This window comes from Rattus norvegicus, chromosome 11 (assembly GCF_021556685.1).
Source record: "Rattus norvegicus strain SHRSP/BbbUtx chromosome 11, alternate assembly SHRSP_T2T, whole genome shotgun sequence".
Classification (NCBI taxonomy): domain Eukaryota; kingdom Metazoa; phylum Chordata; class Mammalia; order Rodentia; family Muridae; genus Rattus; species Rattus norvegicus.
In genome coordinates, this window is record NC_141544.1 from 97,168,430 (window position 1) to 97,186,593 (window position 18,164).

The following is an 18,164-nucleotide window of genomic DNA, read 5'->3' on the forward strand; positions in this document are numbered from 1 at the left end:
ACCACCTCCTGGCTGTGATTAATAATAATTATTATTATTATCACTATTATTATACCAGCTTAGCTTGCTGTGGGCAGTATGGAGTCTGCAGGACCCAGCTCCTGTCTCCCTTAAGTGGACAAATACAAAAGCTGCCTCTGGCTTCTGAAGCTTTTTAAAAACAAAAGATTTCATGTAGTCCAGGATGGCCTGAAACTTCTGACCTTCCTACCTCTGCCTGAGTGCTGCTATTACAGATGTGTCACATCATGCCTAGCTGTTAAGTGTTGGCCCAATTATACTGGGACACAGATCTGCTGATATATGTGTTTTAATTTTAAGGTAATGTTGAAGGGGCTTGCTGGGAAAACAGTCCTAACAGAGGAAGCAGAGACAGAGCCTGTCCTGCCTCTAAAACCAGCTGTCAGTGACAGCTGAGGCCTTCGGAACGGATCATCTTCTGGAGGCAGTAGTAGCCTCTCTGGAGGTGAGGCAGACAGTTGAAGGCAAGCCTTGGAAGACTCAGATTCCACCTTGGGGGATCCTGGGATATTGGAGATTGGCACTTGCCCCGGGACTTAGTCTCTGACCTTGGTGTCCCAGAGGCCTGCCTAAGTCCACCACATGAGAGAGAGAGAGAGCTCAGGATCCTTTCCCTGTGAGCCAAGACATGTCACCGGTCCTGCAGGAATGAGAGGAGGATGGGTCAGGGCAGAAGAGGATAGGTTCCTACTCTAGGCACCACCAGCTATGACTCTTGAATACAGGGACTGATCTGTGTCAAAGCCCGGTGCCCCCTAGGTAGTGGACTTGGGCAAGGTGGGAGGGTGCAGTCATTGGGCTGGGGAAGAAAGGCACAGGACAGTCAACAAAGAATGCACGTACTTGCTGTGCAGCATAAACAACCTTTTTGAAGGCAAAAGGGAAAAACAGAAGGCCAGAGAAAGCATGTCATTTATCGGATCCACTGAGTCTTCCACTGCTTTCCACTTTAGGATTCACCCTGTCACATAGCCATCAGCCCCTCGGTCACCTCTGGCCTGTCCCTGGTCCTGGGAAGGTCTTTGTACACAGGCTAACTACAGGGGACTCACTGGCACTGTACTGGGATGAAGGTAACGGCTCATGCCCCTGATGTCATGTAACCACCCCACCTCTCTGTGGATGGCATATCTGGGAGCGTCACTTGCTGTGTTTTTCCACCTAGCTTCTGCCGAACTTAGCACAAATCACATGGCCTCCATCCCCCAACAATGGCTCCTCTCTGGGCCACACACTTGTTTCCTTGTAATCATATCCTGTCAGTTTCTAAACCAAATTCATCCCCCATCTCACCTAGGAATCATGGGAACCGGATGTGAGGAGAAGAGCTCTACAGGCCTGGGCGGTAGCTTGCATAGATGCTATCTAGGACACCCACACACACCCCGAAGCCTCCACACCCGCACTCACTCCACCTCCCGCTTCCGGATGGCTCGACCTGAGGCCAGCACCTCGGCCACCTTGGATACGATGGGGTCGTAGTTCATGCTGGCCACAGCAATCACTTCGTCACCTCTACAGAGAGAAGGAGCCTGAGGACCACTAGCAGCAGTGGTCCTTTTTGAGACCCCAACACCTTTGGTCCACCTGGGATACTGGGAAGGCTCTTGTCCAGGGAAACAAGATGTCCTAGCACCCAGCCCTCCGTTTGGTCCCAGTCCTGTCAGTGCCCAAAGAAACCCTTGGCACAGCTCAGGGATGGCCCAGTCTTAGCATCCACTTTTCTACCCCAGTCTGTCTTTCCTTGGTGTAGACATCTACCTCAGTGTCAACACTTACCTCAAAGAAATATCCAAAAGACACAGTATTGTTTGATGCATGGGAGGACTGTTGCTGTTTCCTCCTCATCTCCTGCCTAATACCCCACCCTGCCATTCACGTGCCTTTTAGCTGAGCCCCTCCTGCTTTGCTTATACTATCCATTCCCAACAGCTCTCCCACTGCTCCATGCTCCCATTGCACCCCGTTGCTCTCACTTGGTATAAAAAGCCACAAACTTCAGCTCCTCCAGATCCCCCTGAATGATGACATCATCGAAGCCTTCTCCGTAGCCTGTGGGAGGGTGTCCATGTGAGCTAGGGAAGGGGCAGTCTTCATGGCTCCTTAGCCTGCTCTCCTAACTCCTATCTAAACAACCAACCTCCTTCCCCACCTTTCCCTCTCCCTCTTGGTTTCTTGAGACAGGCTTTTCCTGTGCAGCCCTGGCTGTCCTAGAACTCACTCTGTAGACCAAGCTGGCCCTGAACTCAGAGATCCATCCGGCTCTGCTCTCAACTGCTGACTAAAGTCATGTGCAATGCCTGGGTCCTACTCTGACTTTTTTAAAAATTACATTTATTTATCTCGTGTGTATGCACACATGCATGTATGGAGGTCAGAGGACAACTTGCAGGAGGTGATTTTTCTCCTTCCACTATTGTGAGTTCTAGGACTGGAACTCAGATCATCAGTTTGGCAGCAAGAACTCTTACCCACTGAGCCATCTCACCAACCCTCTACTCCTGAGCAGTTCCTAGCCCTACCATCTAAGACTCACTTGGTCCAATTCCTGATCTTCACGTTATAGCCTCTGGAGTGCTAGGATTACAGTTCGCACCTGAACCAAACCATTTCTTATTTGCCAATTCTTACTTCTTATTGGACCAAACCCCCACACTTAATCCTGAAGTGCCTTCAGGCCCCCATCCCCATGAAACAAACTTTTAGTTACCAGCATAGCGCAGGCTCTTGCCGAACATGGCAGTCCACAGATAAGGTACCGTGTTGATCTCTGCCTCCTGTGCCAGCATGTTCTGAGCTGCTACCCGACCTGAAAGACCCAGGGTGGTGAGAGCTCGATCCTTCCTCTCACCACCCCGGCACTGCCTGCCCTCAGCCCACTAGGGATCCCTGACAGGCATGACTGTTGTCTAGGCCTCCCACAGAAGGAATCTTGTCCAGCCCGGAGCCCACTTTTGGATACAGTTAACTGGTACAGAGGGGATGCTTGGCCCTAGAGATCCACTCACATTACTCCTCTTTGAATGATGTGTTGTAAGTCTGAAAGGTCTACTGGGGTTGTGAGCTACTTCACAATTGTGTACACAGACAACTGATCAGATAGAGCAGGTGTAAAGCGGGAAGACAATGGGGCACAAAGGCAGACAGGAGAGATGTCAGGCATGTGTAGGGCTTGCAGAGTTCGCACAGGTGGCTTCCCACTTCTACAGCTCCACGTGAATCTACAGTTGAATACATCTAAGAATCTCCAGAGATCCCTAATTATATATGGCCAGGGAGTAGCCTTTGGGTCCTTATTCTCTAGTAGCAACTTTAAAGCTTAAATTTGAACAGATAATGGAACTGGGAGATACCACTGCCATCGGACCTTCAGATAATGGTGAAGGGAGAAGGGAGGGTGAGACGTGGTAGAGGTCCCTGTGCAAGACTAGAGATATGGAGGTCCTATAAGATCCCGAGGTAGTTACCACACTGGTGTCTGCATCTCAGGGATTGAGAGCATAGTCCATGATGCAGAAGTTCAGGAAACATGGTGGCTACCAAATGTTGGGGGAGGTAATTCCACAAAACCCACAATAACTCAACCCAGCCATGGAGGCAGTCTAGTGGTGCAAGAGAGACAGGCCCTGAGTAGAAGCTAGCCTACTAAATAAAACCTTCCTCCCCTCCTCCCTCTCGGGGGTGATTGCTGGCCAAGGAGCAATTCTGCCAAATTCATAACCCCGAGAACAAAGAAGGAGAAAGGATAGCAAAAAGACAAACAGGCCAGAAACGGGTTTGTCCAGCTAAACGGTATGCAGAGGGTCTCAGGAGACAGGCCACTTTGTACACTGACTGATCACTGGATAAGGCTCGCTGAGCCACCAACGCTTGAACTTAAGACCCCAGATCAACGACTGGGGAATGAGCCTGAAGGTGGCTGAGACCCTGGGATGGCCTTCCAGCCCTTAACTTGCCTCTGGGCTGGCCATACCCTGGGCATGAGCCATCTGCCAGTGTGGGATGTTCACTTTCCGATTGTTCCTCCAGGCAAGAGGAAAGGTGACAGCATCACCTGCAGCAAACACTCCTGGGATGTTGGTCTGCATCATCTGTGGGGAGAGGGCCAGGGCTCTGTGGGTGGTACAGGGGAGCTGACAGGGTTGTCCAGCCATGCTCCACCCAGCATCCTACCCACTTCGTCCAGCCCCACCTTGTTGACTGGGATGAAACCTCGGGAATCCAGACCAATGCCACTCTGCCTCAGGAAGCCTGTGGCAGGCACCGCACCTAACAGGACAGAAGCATCCACACCCTGGTCCCGATGTCATCCTGTCTCATCTCTCTCCATCCCTGCTGTACCTGCCTGCTCCAGATTAATCACCCATAGGATCCCCACCTGGAGACTTCGAGCATCCTGCCCTCTGTAAGTCCATCTGTAGGCTCTGCTTCCTATCTGGCTTCAGGAACCGTCTCCCCAGTAAATGCTATAGAACTCTCCTGAGGGAGAGCCACAGCCATGCTTCTCCAACCTTGTGTGGCCACCCCCCAGCTTGGCTCCTCCCCAAACTATGATTGGCATAGAAACCAATCAGAAACTTGTCTGTGTCCTATGTATCAGCTGCTATCCTGGAGAGCAGTCACCCGCTCCATGAGAGCCTGGACTAAGCCCAGTATACAGTGGTCCTGTGAAGTGGGTACTATTGGAGTTCCACTTTACAAATGTGGAAACTGAGGCTCAAGTCCAAGGTCACTTGAGAGTGTACATGGACAGTTCTGTTCACTAGCGCTTGCTTGTCCACCTACTCACCGATGCCTACCACGCAGACGTCTGCCCGCAGAACTTTGCTGCTCTTCAGCACCACCTCCTGCAGCTGCGGAGAGGGAGTGGGTAAGCGATCGGACACAGTTCCTGAGCACAGGGAAGGACGCGGGCAGTGGTGTTGGCAGCAGCGGCAGCAACAGAGAAAAGCCTACCTTGCCCTCTTGAGCCCGCAGCTCTGACACCTCTGTCTGCATATAGAACTTCACCCGGTTGTTTTCAAACATCTGTACAAGCAAGGAGGAACATGGGTAGTGGGTGAGGCTCTGGCCTGGGGCCAGGGAAGTCAACCAGGGCATCTAGAGGCCAAGCACTGAAACAGACTCACCTTCATAAGGGCACGACCAACACGCTCCCCCAGGAACCTGCGGAAGGGCGTCTCCTCCAGCTCTACCACAGATACTGAGTGGGCTTTTTCAGTCAGATAAGCAGCGACCTCCATCCCTGGGTGGTGGGCGGGCAGTGGCAAGGCTGGCACTCTGACTCACGCCCTAGGACCAGCCATGGTAGCTAACCAGCACCCACCTTCCCTGCAGGTACTCACCCAGAAAGCCTGCTCCCACAACAACAGCATTTCGGCCCCGGGCCAGCCGCAGCACGCGGTTGGCATCCTCAGGCGTGCGGATGGTGAACACATTCTCTATGTCTTTCCCTTTGCAGGTCAGGGTCTTAGGGCTAAGATTCGGTGGGATCAGTGAGGATCTCCCACCCTGGCTGATGTCCTGCTGCCTAGTGTTTGGCAGAGGCAGTGACGTTGACCTACCTACTTCCTGGTGCCAGCAGCAGCTTGCTGTACTCTAGCTTGAAGCCGTCCTTGAACACAACCTTCTTATTTCTCACGTCCACTGTGACCACCTGCAAGCCCCAGTGGGCAGCAGGAGACCTCAGCACAGGCTTGGGCCTTGTAGCTTACTTTAGAGTTCCACGAGACCCCCCAGAACCTGGAACTTAGGCTTCTAAGGTGCAGCTCCAAGGCAGTCCCAACCCTTCAAAGCTGCCTTTATGTACGTTCAAGTTCCACAGACTCCCTTGTCTTAGCTGGGATCAGATCAACCCCCTTTCCCTCTGCCAGGAAGAAGGCTCAGTGCTGGGTCCCAGGCCTACACAGAGGGCTGAGCACCCATCACACCCGCCAGGGGTACCCACAGCCTCTTGCTTCCTTAAACATTTTCATTGCCTGTCCCCTCCCCACCTTTTCCTCATACCTGAGCTTCAGTGAGCATCTCGATGCCATAGGCCCGGAAGAATTCCTTGGGTCTCAGGGCCAGCTGTTCAGGTTGTGCATCCAGGGACTGAAGAACATGGTCATGAGTCAGGGCCAGAGGGTGAGGTGGTGGCTATTTTATTTGTATTTATTAATTTTTTTGAGACAGGGTGTCTGTTTGTAGCTCTGGCTGACCTGGAACTAGCTATGTATACCAAACTGTCTGCCTCTACCTCCCAAGTGCTAAGATGAAAGGCCTAAGTGTTCCACTCTTGACATTTCATTGTACTGAAGAGGATGCAGACCCCACGGACAGTGAGGACACTCCACACCATGCTGGAGCTTTAGGACAGAACTCAGCACACCCAGATCTCTTAAGAGCACCACAGACAGGCCTGGGAGACTGGAGAGAACAGACAGCTAGACCGCCAATGCATGCCAGGCAAGGGACCTGGAGGAACAAGGATCCAGGTGCTACCCTATTCCATCCCTACCTTGCTGAGCTTGGCCCGATCATAAGGCAGATGTCGATCCAGTGTGCAAAGGACAATGCGGTCTGAGAAGCCCTCCTGCCTCAGTGTCTCTGCGCACACTAGGCCAGCAGCACCTAAGCGACAGGACCGTAGACCAAGGCCCAGGCCTCTCCCGCCCTCCACGTTTCCCCTTTCCTTCATTACCCCAACACCAACCTGCGCCCACTATGAGCACATTGGTGCTGCTGTGGCCAGCACTTGGAGAGATGCACTTGGCCATCACCTTTGTCCTCCGCTGCAGCTGCAGGGCCTGGGAGCGGTGAAGGGCAGCTCGGAGCTTGGATCCTGAGGCTCCAGCCCAGCTTCATCTCCACCCTGCAATCCCTCATCCCCCTCCCACGCCAGGCTCCCTTCCACCACAGGGCTTTGCCACATGCTCTTCTCCAGCCAAGAGACCCTCTCCCAGTCAGCTCAACACCCTTCCTCTTAAACCTGGCCCTTGGTGACCCCTGAGTCTCCCTGGTACCTGCTTGCTTGCCCGAACGGTCACCTTCTCCTTCTCAATCTTCACCTGAGAGGGCAGCATCAGCACCAAACTTTGAGATGCTTCAGTCTCTGCCTCCACAGCACAGGCTCCCACCGTACCACTCTCCCAGCCCTACCTGGAACTTATGCAGACTGTCCAGGCCTGGGAAGTCCTCTAGGTCCCCAGTTCCAATATTGAAGCAGGCACCATGCCAGGGGCAGCGCACACGTCCCCGGGACAGCACACCTAGAAGTAAGAAATGAGTATCAGGCTAGGGTCATGCCCAGAGACTGCACTCTGGGATCCTGGTACTGGATCCTGCTGGACCTCTCCCCAACCCAGGAGCCCTCACAATGGATGAAGGCCCTGGGACCTTCTGGAATCCCTATATAGGCATGAATGATGTGCCCCACCTCCCATGTATACCTCACACTTTCTTACCTTTCACCAGGGGTGCTCCGTAGTGAGGACACTTATGGCCCAGGGCGTGGAATTCCCCATTATCCTTCACCAGCAACACCTTTCCCCAGCCCAACTCCACTTCCCGCATCCTGGGGAGGGGCTGTGCTCAGAGATCAAGCCAGAAGCTAGTCATGTCCTCCTGCAAGCATCTCCTCCCAGGGTCCAATATTTGGGAAGTCCAGAGCAGTTGAAGCACAAAGCGACTGCCCATTTCATACCACTGCCTCAGCCCAACCCGTCACCTGTGGCCTCCCCCATACCCCCACCGCAGGCCCTACCACCCTTGCAGCCCAGCACCCACTGGCCATTCTCCAGGTCCTTGACATGGCAGACGGTAGCCTCCACACAGTCCTGAGGGCTGGGGTAGGGCTGTGGAGTGGGCAGACGCTCTTCAGCATGGAAGTGACGTGCTGTGCCATTGCCCTGGTAACCCCGGGGGCTGCCCTTTCCGCTGGCTGACAGCTCTTCCTTGCCCCGCTCTTTCTCTGGCAGCACCACTTCGATCTTGAGCTCCACTGTGGACAGAGCAGTCATGAGCCTTAGCTGAACCAGCCCTATTCCTCCTCGAGGGCCAAAGAGACCAGCAACAGGTGCTTGCCTTCAAGCCACTTCTGTGTTTTCTTCTTGTTGAAGAACCCAAGGCCTTCCTCAGGTCAGACTAGTACTCCACCACTGAGCTACAGCCAGACCAGAAACTTCTATTTTTTTTCCAGTGACAAAATTAATAAGGGAGTCACAGGGCACAGCTCTTCATACCTGGAGCCAGTCTGGAGGAAAGACCCCCCCCCCATGCAGAACTCATCTATCTAACGATGGACAAAGGCCATGTCCCTGTTTGGAGACACATTTACAGCTCAACTCACAGCTAGTGACTCTGGGCAAGGGACGAGTGTTCACTGTTCTATTGAGCCAGTGGCTCGCATCTATAATCTCAGTACTCCAGAGCTGAGCAGGGCTCCCCTGAGTCCTAGACCAACCTAGAATACAAAGTGAGACCTTGCATCAAAAACCAAGAAAGGTGGGGGTAGAGATGAGAATCACTGTCTTTGCAACTTTCCCATTAGCTTTATAATGTTTGTTGTTTTTTCAGGGTTTTGTTTTGTTTTTAAACAGTCTTACGGGGCTGGGGATTTAGCTCAGTGGTAGAGCGCTTACCTAGGAAGCGCAAGGCCCTGGGTTCGGTCCCCAGCTCCGAAAAAAAAGAACCAAAAAAAAAAAAAAAAAAAAAGTCTTACATAGTTGGACTATTATAGCCTCAAGTTCAATACATAGCTGATGACGTCTTTGAAGTCTTGAACATCTTGCTTTGCCTCTCGAGCAGTATGGTCCCAGGTAGGCACTGATTGGATCACTGATATTCCAGCTTGAATAGGTTGTTATTGTTCAAAATTTAAAATAATTAAAAAAAAAAGACTGTCTATTGTTCCGTGGCCCAGTGCTTGAGGCGTGCGTGCACAGGCTCTAACCCATCCTCAGAACTGCAGCAACAGCACCTGGGCTTCCCACGTAGGAGGTGACACAGGAGGATCAGAACTTTAAGGTCCTCCTGAGGTACATACGAGTTTGTAGCCAACCCAGGGAAAAGTGTACTCAGGCTGGGGCATGCCTTAGTGGCAGAATGGCCTAGCATGGGTGAAGCCCTGTCATCAGCGTCCCAAGACCACAAAGAGGAAGGCAAAGTACAGGACAAAAATCTCAACTTATTTATACAATTTTTAAAAAAAATAATTACTTATGCACCTGCATAATTTGTCTATATGTGTATCTGCACACCAGAAGAGGGCATCAGATCCCATGGGACTATAATTACAGACAGTCGTGATCTGCTATCTGGCTGCAGGGAATTGAACTCAGGACCTCTAGGAGAGCAGCCAGTGCTCTTAACTGCTGGGTCATGTCTCCAGCCCTTTATATATAAATTAAAAAAAATTATTTTATGTATGTAGATATTTTGCCTGCGCGCATAGCTGGGCACAGTGTGTGTGCCTGGTGCCCACAGAGACCAGAGGAGGGCATTAGATTCCCTAGACATGGAGTTATAACAGTTCTGAGCTGCCATGTGGGTACTGGGAATCAAACCTAGGTCCTCTAGAAGAGTGGCCATCTCTCCAACCCCTAATTTCAACACCTTTTTTACTTATCTGTCTGTCTGTCTATCTATCTATCCATCTGTCTATTTGTCTGTCTGCTTTTTTTTTTTAAAACAGAGTTTCTCAGTGTAGCCCTCGGCTGTCCTCCAACTCACTGTGTGCACCAGGCTGGCCTTGAACTTAGAGGTCAGCCTGCATCTCCCTCCCAAGTGCTAGGATTAAAAGCACGCACTACCACCTCTCAGCTTTCCGCTCCTTAATATAGCTATGTCCATCAGTTTGAGATTTATTCTCATTTAGCAAACCCCATGTGGTTGACATCTCTGTGCACAGGGTCTGCAGCCCTGGCAGTGAAAGCACTAAGGGTGTGTAGTTGTGTACAGGACAGAAGAGCAGACACATGGCTCCCACCCAGATGCTGCCCAGTGTTCTTGGGGCTACTCCAGGATAGCAGTATGTAGCTAGAGACTGACATTTTCTTCTTTGAACTTTTCTGCATTTCCATGACATGCCTGGTTTCTTTCTTTTCTTTTCTTTTCTTTTTTTTCTCTTTTTAATTAGACGGGAACAATAAACAGAATTTTGAGCAGCTGTAATCTGGTCTCCTGGGCTGCTGCAGTAGGGAGGAGGCCAAGGAGGAGGAAGCTAGGCTCAGGCACAGCATGGACTATCCTGGGAGCTGGTGGCTCTCTCTCTCTAGGCCCCCAGACATCAAAGCCTCTCACCTGCTTTTATCTCTGAACCCCTTCATCTCAGACCTGACACCTCAGAAACAAAGGCTAGAAGGATTAGCCTGGCTGCTGAGTTGCTGCCCCACCCCCAGCCTCCCCCTCCCTCAGCCTCCCCCTCCCCCAGCCCCCCAACAGTGTGAGCTCACTAGCTCAGGTACAGTTCTTGTAGTTGTGCCCTGTGACCCTGTGGGCCCCTCATGGGTTCTTGATCCTTACATGCTGGGTCAAGTTCCCCTCTACATGCCAGCACCCCAGCCTTCTCCTCAGGCCTAGCCACTGCAGTGGGAAAAGGGAAAAGGCAGCTCCTTGACTGGCCCTGGTGAAGAGGACACGAGAGCATGCGGCCACACTGTGGAGGTAGGGCCTCCAACTAACGCACTTTATGTAATGGTGTTAGAATGTTTTTGGAAGAATTAAGAAGAAAAATATGTCCGGCTCAGTTGCTCTCAGTGGTGAGAGCTGTGGGAGTCCGCAGGAACAGCTTGGCAGGATGCCAGTGAGCCTCTAAGTCAGGCTGCTATTCTCTGCATGCTTCCAGAAGGCTCCAAGGCAAGCTCACATCTGATGCTCTCCCGGGCAGCCATTAAGCCAGGAGCAGAAGGGGCGGCTTGGAGGAGGAGCCTGCTTACTCACAGAGCCAGGTCAACCCAGTTCCATGATCCATCAGCAGCCCAGTCACTGTCGTGCCTCTTGGCACCTTAGTCACAAAATGAGAACAGGCTGTGGTAGAGACAACTTAGCATGGCACGGTCCTGGGTTCCATCTCCAGCCTCAAAAGCAAGGAACAAACTGTCAGGACTAACAGTGACTGACCCCTGTAATGGCAGCACTTGGGAGGCTAAGGTAGAAAACGGACACAAGCTCAGGGCCAGCCTGGGCTAACATGGGTTAACACCCTGCCTCAAAAAGAGCGTCTGCCCATTCGCAGATCATACATACAACTGGAACAAAAGCTCTATTTTGGAAACTGCAGTCGTGGTTTGGGTTTTGGTTTATTTTTAATTTTTTTTTCTTCTGAGACAAGAAACCGCCCACTGAATCCAGACCTCAGTGATTGGTTACTTGGCTATATGAACCTGTCTCTTCCTACCCCCCAATACTAGGGTTACAGGTGCACGCCACCACACCCGGCTTTTACGTGGGTACTGGGTATCGGAACCCAGATTCTGATGTTTGAGCGGTGGGTACCTTATTTACGGAGCTTTTCTCCTCAGCCACTTCTTCCAGTTCTGGAAGTCTTAGGAAGAACAAAGAACTGTCGGGAATAAGGGTGCATGCCTTTGATCGCCACACTCAGGTGACAGAAGCAGGCAGGTCTGTGACTTCAAAGCCAGTCCCAGGCCAGCCGGAGCTATACAGCAAAGCCCTGTCTCAAGAACAAGACAGGAGGGGCTCAGAAGGCAAATGCCTTAGTGATATCCTATCACTGAGAGTAGCAGAGACAGGGGGGAGTTTACACAAAGTCTTCTCCTTGCTCTGGTCTCCTCGTGGGCCCTGGTGACCCTGCTCAGTGCTCACACTCATACTACATCCTGGAACTTCCTGAGCCTCATCCCCCACTAGAGCCTGAGCCTGGGGCTGCAAGCCAGAATCCACCTCAGAAAGGAAGAAAACAATCACAGTGGCAAGTGTTCCTGCATGCGAGGGTCAAAGCCAGGCTAGACACCCCATACTCCTCTACATGAGGGCGTGGGGGACCAGAGCGAGGTGATCAGCCCCTGGCCACACAGCCAAGACGTTAAAGAGCCCAGGTTTCAATGTTGTCTCTGAGCAGTAAAGAGTTAAGCCACTTTGAAGCCAGCCCAGAGCAGAACAGTAAAATTCTGGAGAAAGAGAAAGACAGATAGAAATGACCAGCTGTCTCACCACCACGAGGCCGTCTGCAGCCAGGCCTTCACCATGACAGAATGTGTCCCCTCAAATTGTAAGTCAAAATAAACCTCTCATCCTTAAAACACAAAGGCTTAAAAACATAAAATGGGTATGATGGTTCAGGTATGTAATCCCCAGCCTGGTCTATGTAGTGAGTTCTAGGTCATTTAGAGCTACACAGCAAACTCTGACTTTTAATGAAAAGGGAGGGGGTGAGGACGGCTTAGAGGTCAAGAGCATTTGGTGCTTTTGCAGAGAACCCGAGTTCAATTCCCAGTACCCAAACCATGGCTTACAATTAACCATCTGTAACTCCAGGTTCAGGAGGTCAGATGAATTCTTCTGGCCTCCACAGGCATTGCACACAGGTTGTGTGTTTAGATATATGAAGGAAAAATGCTCATTTTTATAAAATAAAAGTAAAAAAAAAAAACAAAACAAAAACAAGCAAACAAACAAAAAACCAAACCAAGCAGTGCCGAAGTACATACTGTTCTTGCAGAGAATTTGCATTTGAGTTCCAGCACCCAGGGGGCTCCAACAGCCCCAAACCCTAGTCCAAGGGCATCTGTCTCTTCTGATCTCTGAATACACGTGTGCGCGCACTAACACACGCACGCACGCACGCACGCACGCGCACGCGCACGCACGCACGCACACACGCACGCGCACGCACGCACGCACGCATGCACGCACGCAGAATTTAAATAATAAAAATATAAATTTAAAAACCAAATGTCATAACTGGTAGAATGTTTGCCTGGCATCCCAAAGTTTTGGGGTCTATCCCCAAAACTAAGTAAAAGTAATCATAATCATATACTTCAGTAGTTCCAGAATTAATGAGGTGGGGGTAGGAAGATGGCAAGTTCAAGACCATCCTCAACCTCATAATGAATCTGAAGCCAGCCTGGGCTATATGAGATCTTATCTTTAAAAGAAAATCACAAAACCATACAAACAGACAAGGGTTGGGTCAGGGGATAATGGCTGGCTCAATATCTGAAGTGCTAGAGTCAGGGGTCCCTGGTTAGGCCAGCTAGTGTGGTTATTTAAAAGAAACCGTGAATGACATTGTGTTCCCATGGTGTTCTGCCAGTCAAGCAGTCCCACAGGGGCCCAGTACGGACTCCCATGGAACCTTGCAGGCGCTCCCTGTCCACTCTATGAGGAAACCGAGACAAAGACAGTGGGTACCTATGGCACAGGCTGTAGGACCTGGCACAGACCCAGGTGGGAAGGGCAATCCCCACCAACACTGCCAGTGGGTCACAGCCCTGCTCCCTCCCCCAAGTCCTACCTCAGACCCACGAAAGGAAAAGTCTTATGAGTCCCAAGGTAACCGAGCTGACAGGTATCAGGTAAGGAGAGCTGAGCTAGCTGGCAGGGTGAGCCAGCCAGGGGCGGAGTACTCGCTGGGCTCTGAAGCCCTCAGTTTCTGCATTGCTGTCATGGCTACAGGTCCTGCTTCTTGGATGTTACGACCAGGGAATAAGGAATGTATAGACTGGGAGAGAAACCTAAGATATGAGTCCCATGGCAGGGCAGACCCCACGTACTCTAGTACATGGAATGACCTTACCCCTGGCTGGCTTTTCTAGAGCTAGGTAGGGCCACGATGTCCTATATAAATGGAGAAGACATAGGGTGGTGCATGCCTTTAATCCTAGCACTCTCAAGGCACAGGCAGGAGGATCTCTGTGAGTATGAAACCAGCCTGGCCTATAGAGTAAGACCCTGTCTCAAAAGACAAAAACCCAAACAAACACGAATTAGGAGATGAGGCCCAGAGAGGCCAAGATGATGTCTGATGTAACCCAGGATGAGAAGAACAGGAACCTGCCCATCATACCCTGTCAGCCACCCTAAGGGGTCAGTGTCCAGCTCCATTTTATAGAGAGGGAAACTGAGACTCAAAGATGTCACACTGTGGCTAAGAAGACCCCTGAAGCCTCTCTTCTCCAGAATGGCAGAAGTGGTCCCTAGCCCAGCACAGCATAGAAGGAGCCTTCTAGACCCAACCTTCTTAGAGGAATCAGCTGCTGTCCCCACCACTAACACCCAAAGTACCAAATAAAGAGAGGTGGCTATAGGAGAGGAGTCCACGAGAGCCTTCCTAGGCTTTTACCCTTCTTGCCTGCAGTGCATTAACATTCTGGGCTCCTGCCTAGCCTGACCTACTTTGGAGGTTGGTGAAATGCAGAGGGAGGGGGAGGCTGTCAGAGAAGGGGAGGTACCTGGCTTGGGCTTGGAGAAGCAGCCGCCCATGGTTGAATGGCCTGGATCTAGCCCGGCTGGTGGGAGCACGGATGGCAGGCTGTCCAGCTGTCCGAGGTCTAGGATGAGCCCTGTAGGACTGGACCCCCTGTGGCGCTCAGAGACGCTGGAGCTGCCATGCCAGCTAGACAGCTTTAGAACCTGCAGGGGACATGGGACATTGGGTCGTAGCACCGATGCAGATGCAGCACCGATGCAGATGCAGGTAGAGTCAGAAGCATCCTTGGAGGATCCTAGAAGAGTCTTACATGGGGAGCTCAGAACGCGTTTGTAGGGTACTCTTGATAGTATCTGTCTCCCTTTGAGGCTTCCTGGCATGGGGACCTCATACTCCCCTTACTGCATGCATTGTTGGAGACCCTCTGTAGTCTAGTGTCTGCCACAGCCCATAACCCTGTGACTGCAGAGACCTAATCCCAGACTCCCCTTTCTAAGTCCCACAAGTCTGGGGACTCTGGGACTCTCCATTCCCCTAGGTAAGATCACCAAGTCTATAGCAAACCCTGACAACCAGAGTCCCCAGAATCCTTCTTCTTCCACCCTAGTGACAAGAAGAGTGACAAGATTCCCACCCTAGCCTTGGCCACTACCCTGACTAGCAACCTCTAGTCACCTACCTCCTTCCGTGAGAGTCACTGCTCCTTGCTCCCAGCCCAGCAATGGAGAGAGACTACTGGACCTTGGTCAGCAGGGCAGGGAGGGCCAGGGTCCAGGAGGGTCCAGCCCTCCTTCTAGCGTGAGTTGTGGCCAGGAGGGGGCTGTGGGTGTGAGGCTAGGCCAAGCCACTGGTCCCCAGGGAAACCCAGCTCTGTGGGGAAAAGAGCGGGCAGCCAGCCCAGGATTGATGGGGTTGAGGAAAGAGGGAAACCAACCCAACCGCACAGCTCTGCCTCTGCCCCATGCCCAGCAGCCATAAGTTCCCCCACCCCTCAGGCTGGCTGTGCAGTGCCGAGGTCACGCCCCACAGAAGATAGGACTGGGGGCCAAGGTTTCTTTAAGGTCAAGCAGCAGTTAGGGGCATCTGTGTGGTCTCCCCCACTCCTCACCCTAATAAATCCGAAGATAAGTAAGGCCCTGGGAGGTCCCCAGATCACTCTGAGGCTCCAAACCGGCAGGCAAGACTACCTGGTAAACAGATCACTACAGCCATTGTGTCCTTGTGGCCATAGGTGGGCCTTCTAGAATATGTGGACTTTGGAAGGGTCAGGACAAAGGTGTAACTGCCCTGTTTACAAGTAATCTGTCCGAATTCTACCCAACAGCAGGCCTGGTTCACCAGGAAACTCTCCCTGAAGTTTATACTGAACTGGTGCTGGGAATCATTCGGTTTGTCCAGACCCCAGGAAAGAGCCCGTGGAAGAGCAGAATGGGAAAGGACCAGCCACTGCCGGCTCCTGACCTTTGATGCAAACTCCAATGGAGGAGGAACCCAAAGCCCCCCTTGTCACCAGGGCATGTCTATAAAACTCAGTTGCTAACTGCCCCTCTAGCTCCCTTCCCGGGAACCCTTTCAGAAGTCCTGGTTTCACCCATGTCTCAGGGCTGCCCACCTGCTTCCGGCCTGGTTTCAGGCCTCACCTGTTGGGACTGAGACCCTACAAACAGACTGGCTTTTCGATCTGGGGTCCCTCCCTTTCCGGGTGTTCAGGAGTTTATTCCTTGGGCCTAGCGGGAGATGTGGTGGGGACCATGCCTTCCACCTATGATGATGTGCTAGGCCAGTTTAGAGCCAGTGGTTCCAACTCAAAGACAAGTTTCTTGGGCCTGCGAGGAGAGACGTCTGCCGAGAAAAGTTATAACATTGCCCTGCTGCACACTCCACAAGAGGAGTTTGCGTCCATGTCCCAGGAACTCCAGCAACCTGAAACAGGTTCTGAGTTACCCCCACCTCACAAAGGTTCCACGGGATCCCGCAGGACTCCAGGACCCGGCCGGGGGTGCAAGTCAGCTGGAAGCTTGTTTCTTTTTCCAATCCAAGTCCCACTCTTCGCTCCTGGTGTGTGTTGAGTGAGAGATCGGCCCCCTCCCCAACCCTCCCCCAACCCAGCTTATCCTAGGCCCTCAGTGGCGTCAGGGGCCCTGGAGAGCGCTGCCTCGGAGCTCCTCAGCTTGTGATTTACCTTTCGGGGACCCCAACGCCAACCTCCTGTCCACTCTCCCTGCCTTGGCACGTGCAGTTTCCTCGGGCTGGGAAGCCTTTTCCAGTACCCTTACCGGCGTCTTTGCGGCTCCCTCGCTAAACGCAGCAGTCAACCAAAGGACCAGCACAAGGTAGGGAAGGCTCCAGGGAGCCGAAAGGGGTGCTGGGGAGCAGCAGCAAGGACCGGGGTCGCTGCAGCCTCCTGAGTGCCCCACTCGGCCACCAGGGTAGAGATCCGCGAGCGCGCTGGCCCGGGGCGCAGGGCGCGTGCGGGACAGGGCCAGGCGCGCTCACCTGGCTCGGCCAGCAGGCGGGCGGGCGGGCGGGCGGGCGGGATCCGCGCCCGGTTGCGGCCGGCCTGCAGGGCGGAGCGGGCGGGGGCGGGGCCGGCGCTGCGGCTACACTGCGGGCCCGGAGCCCGAGGCGTCCGCCCCGCCCCGCAGCAAAAGTCAGGTCGCGGGAGGTTTCCAGCCACCTGCCGGTAGTGGAGCAGAGGAGGCTGCGGAGCTACAGCCATCACCTCGAGACCCCCGAGGCATGTGTGAGTCGTCAAACCATCCATACTGGACTGAAGCAGGGTGGAGGTTGAATCTCTGAAGAGGAAAACCCAAATCATGCTCCACCTAAGTCTCCATCTCACCCCACTCCCATATATGTCGTTTTATTGCCCTGTCTTTTTCCACCGTTAGTATTCGAAGATTTCCCAGGACTCCTAGTGCTCTCCTTCCCGGAAGGTGTTTGTGGCCAGCCTACCCAGGCTGGATTATCACTTTTTCTGGATGTTTCCACTGTCTTGCTTTGCTCATCTCATTCTATCTCTGAGCCACGATGGTCGACTGGAGGTTGTCCCTCAAGCGCTAGAACCAGGGACAGTATTTCAAGGAAGTATTTCGTTATTGCTAGCCACATGGAGCCCACAGGTCTGTTGGGAGTGAGCAAGCAGTGCTCACCTGGTCCATCTTGACCCATTTTACAGATGGAAAGATGGCCCTAGGCGTTGAGTTTTGCCCAGGGCACAGAAGCAGAAGTCATGTTGGCGGCCTCGCTCAGAGGACTCAGGACAGGGTTCCCTGTGTCTGCCATGGATGCTGCCCCTCCATTGAAGAGGCCCATCACTGGAGGCATGCTTGTGCTGGGGCATGGTGCCCTTGATCTCAAACCTGCTGGCCACACACACACACACACACACACACACACACACTCTGATGATTTGTACCCCTAACCTCACCCTAGCAAGAAAAACAACCAAGGCTGTGACTTCACTTAAAAAACAAGTGACAGGACACATGGCCACTGCTCTTGTTCACCACAACTAACTGGTAAAGCTCTACTGCTGAGGACACCACACACCTTCATTGCAGAGCACAGAGAAATCAAGCTGGAACTGGGCTGAAAGCGTCCTCTCTGCTGCCCAGCTTTCGCAGAGACAAAAGGTTCTTCCTGAGGGGTTGGGAAAGAGAAGCTATCAGTGGTCTCGCCCATGCCATGGCCAGCGTGTAAAACAGCAGCACAGAAAGCAAACACTTTCCTGTTGAATTTAAGGCCTACTCCTCAGGAGGGAATCCTT

At 52.5% G+C, this 18,164-nt stretch overlaps 1 protein-coding gene and 1 long non-coding RNA gene across 12 annotated transcripts; one reads left to right on the forward strand and one right to left on the reverse strand.

Annotated features, from left to right (window-relative positions):
• Positions 1 to 294: 294 nt before the first annotated feature.
• Positions 295 to 16,936, reverse strand: Aifm3 (AIF family member 3). 11 transcript variants are annotated; one of them, XM_087575992.1, is made up of 22 exons: positions 16,672 to 16,936; positions 15,075 to 15,265; positions 14,418 to 14,598; positions 7,789 to 8,002; positions 7,467 to 7,576; positions 7,162 to 7,271; positions 7,026 to 7,070; positions 6,716 to 6,809; positions 6,521 to 6,633; positions 6,028 to 6,114; positions 5,586 to 5,677; positions 5,367 to 5,497; positions 5,151 to 5,266; positions 4,978 to 5,049; positions 4,811 to 4,874; positions 4,214 to 4,290; positions 3,995 to 4,112; positions 2,732 to 2,830; positions 1,998 to 2,073; positions 1,432 to 1,536; positions 865 to 885; positions 295 to 661 (listed from the first exon to the last, which is right to left on the reverse strand). In XM_087575992.1, exons 3-22 carry the CDS (start codon positions 14,446 to 14,448, stop codon positions 622 to 624), a joined length of 1,815 nt encoding a protein of 604 aa, XP_087432118.1. In that variant the 5' UTR covers positions 14,449 to 14,598; positions 15,075 to 15,265; positions 16,672 to 16,936; the 3' UTR covers positions 295 to 621. The 11 variants fall into 11 exon arrangements, 8 of the variants coding, with proteins under 8 accessions (XP_087432118.1, XP_087432119.1, XP_087432120.1 ...); XM_087575993.1 differs by having other exon boundaries at positions 16,578 to 16,936; XR_015632732.1 differs by lacking the exon at positions 4,214 to 4,290.
• On the forward strand, positions 975 to 1,660 carry LOC148002714 (uncharacterized). Its single transcript, XR_015633702.1, has 2 exons — positions 975 to 1,094; positions 1,319 to 1,660. It is a non-coding gene; the product is annotated as an uncharacterized LOC148002714 (long non-coding RNA).
• Positions 16,937 to 18,164: the final 1,228 nt, after the last annotated feature.

Excerpts from the sequence above, each read along its gene's own strand:
- Aifm3 (XM_087575992.1), bottom strand. The coding sequence starts at position 14,448 with ATGGGCGGCTGCTTCTCCAAGCCCAAGCCAG. Across the intron at positions 7,071-7,161 it reads ACAGTCTGCATAAGTTCCAG|GTGAAGATTGAGAAGGAGAA; the intron begins GTAGGGCTGGGA and ends CTGCCCTCTCAG. Across the intron at positions 2,074-2,731 it reads CAAGAGCCTGCGCTATGCTG|GCTACGGAGAAGGCTTCGAT; the intron begins GTAACTAAAAGT and ends ACCCTCCCACAG.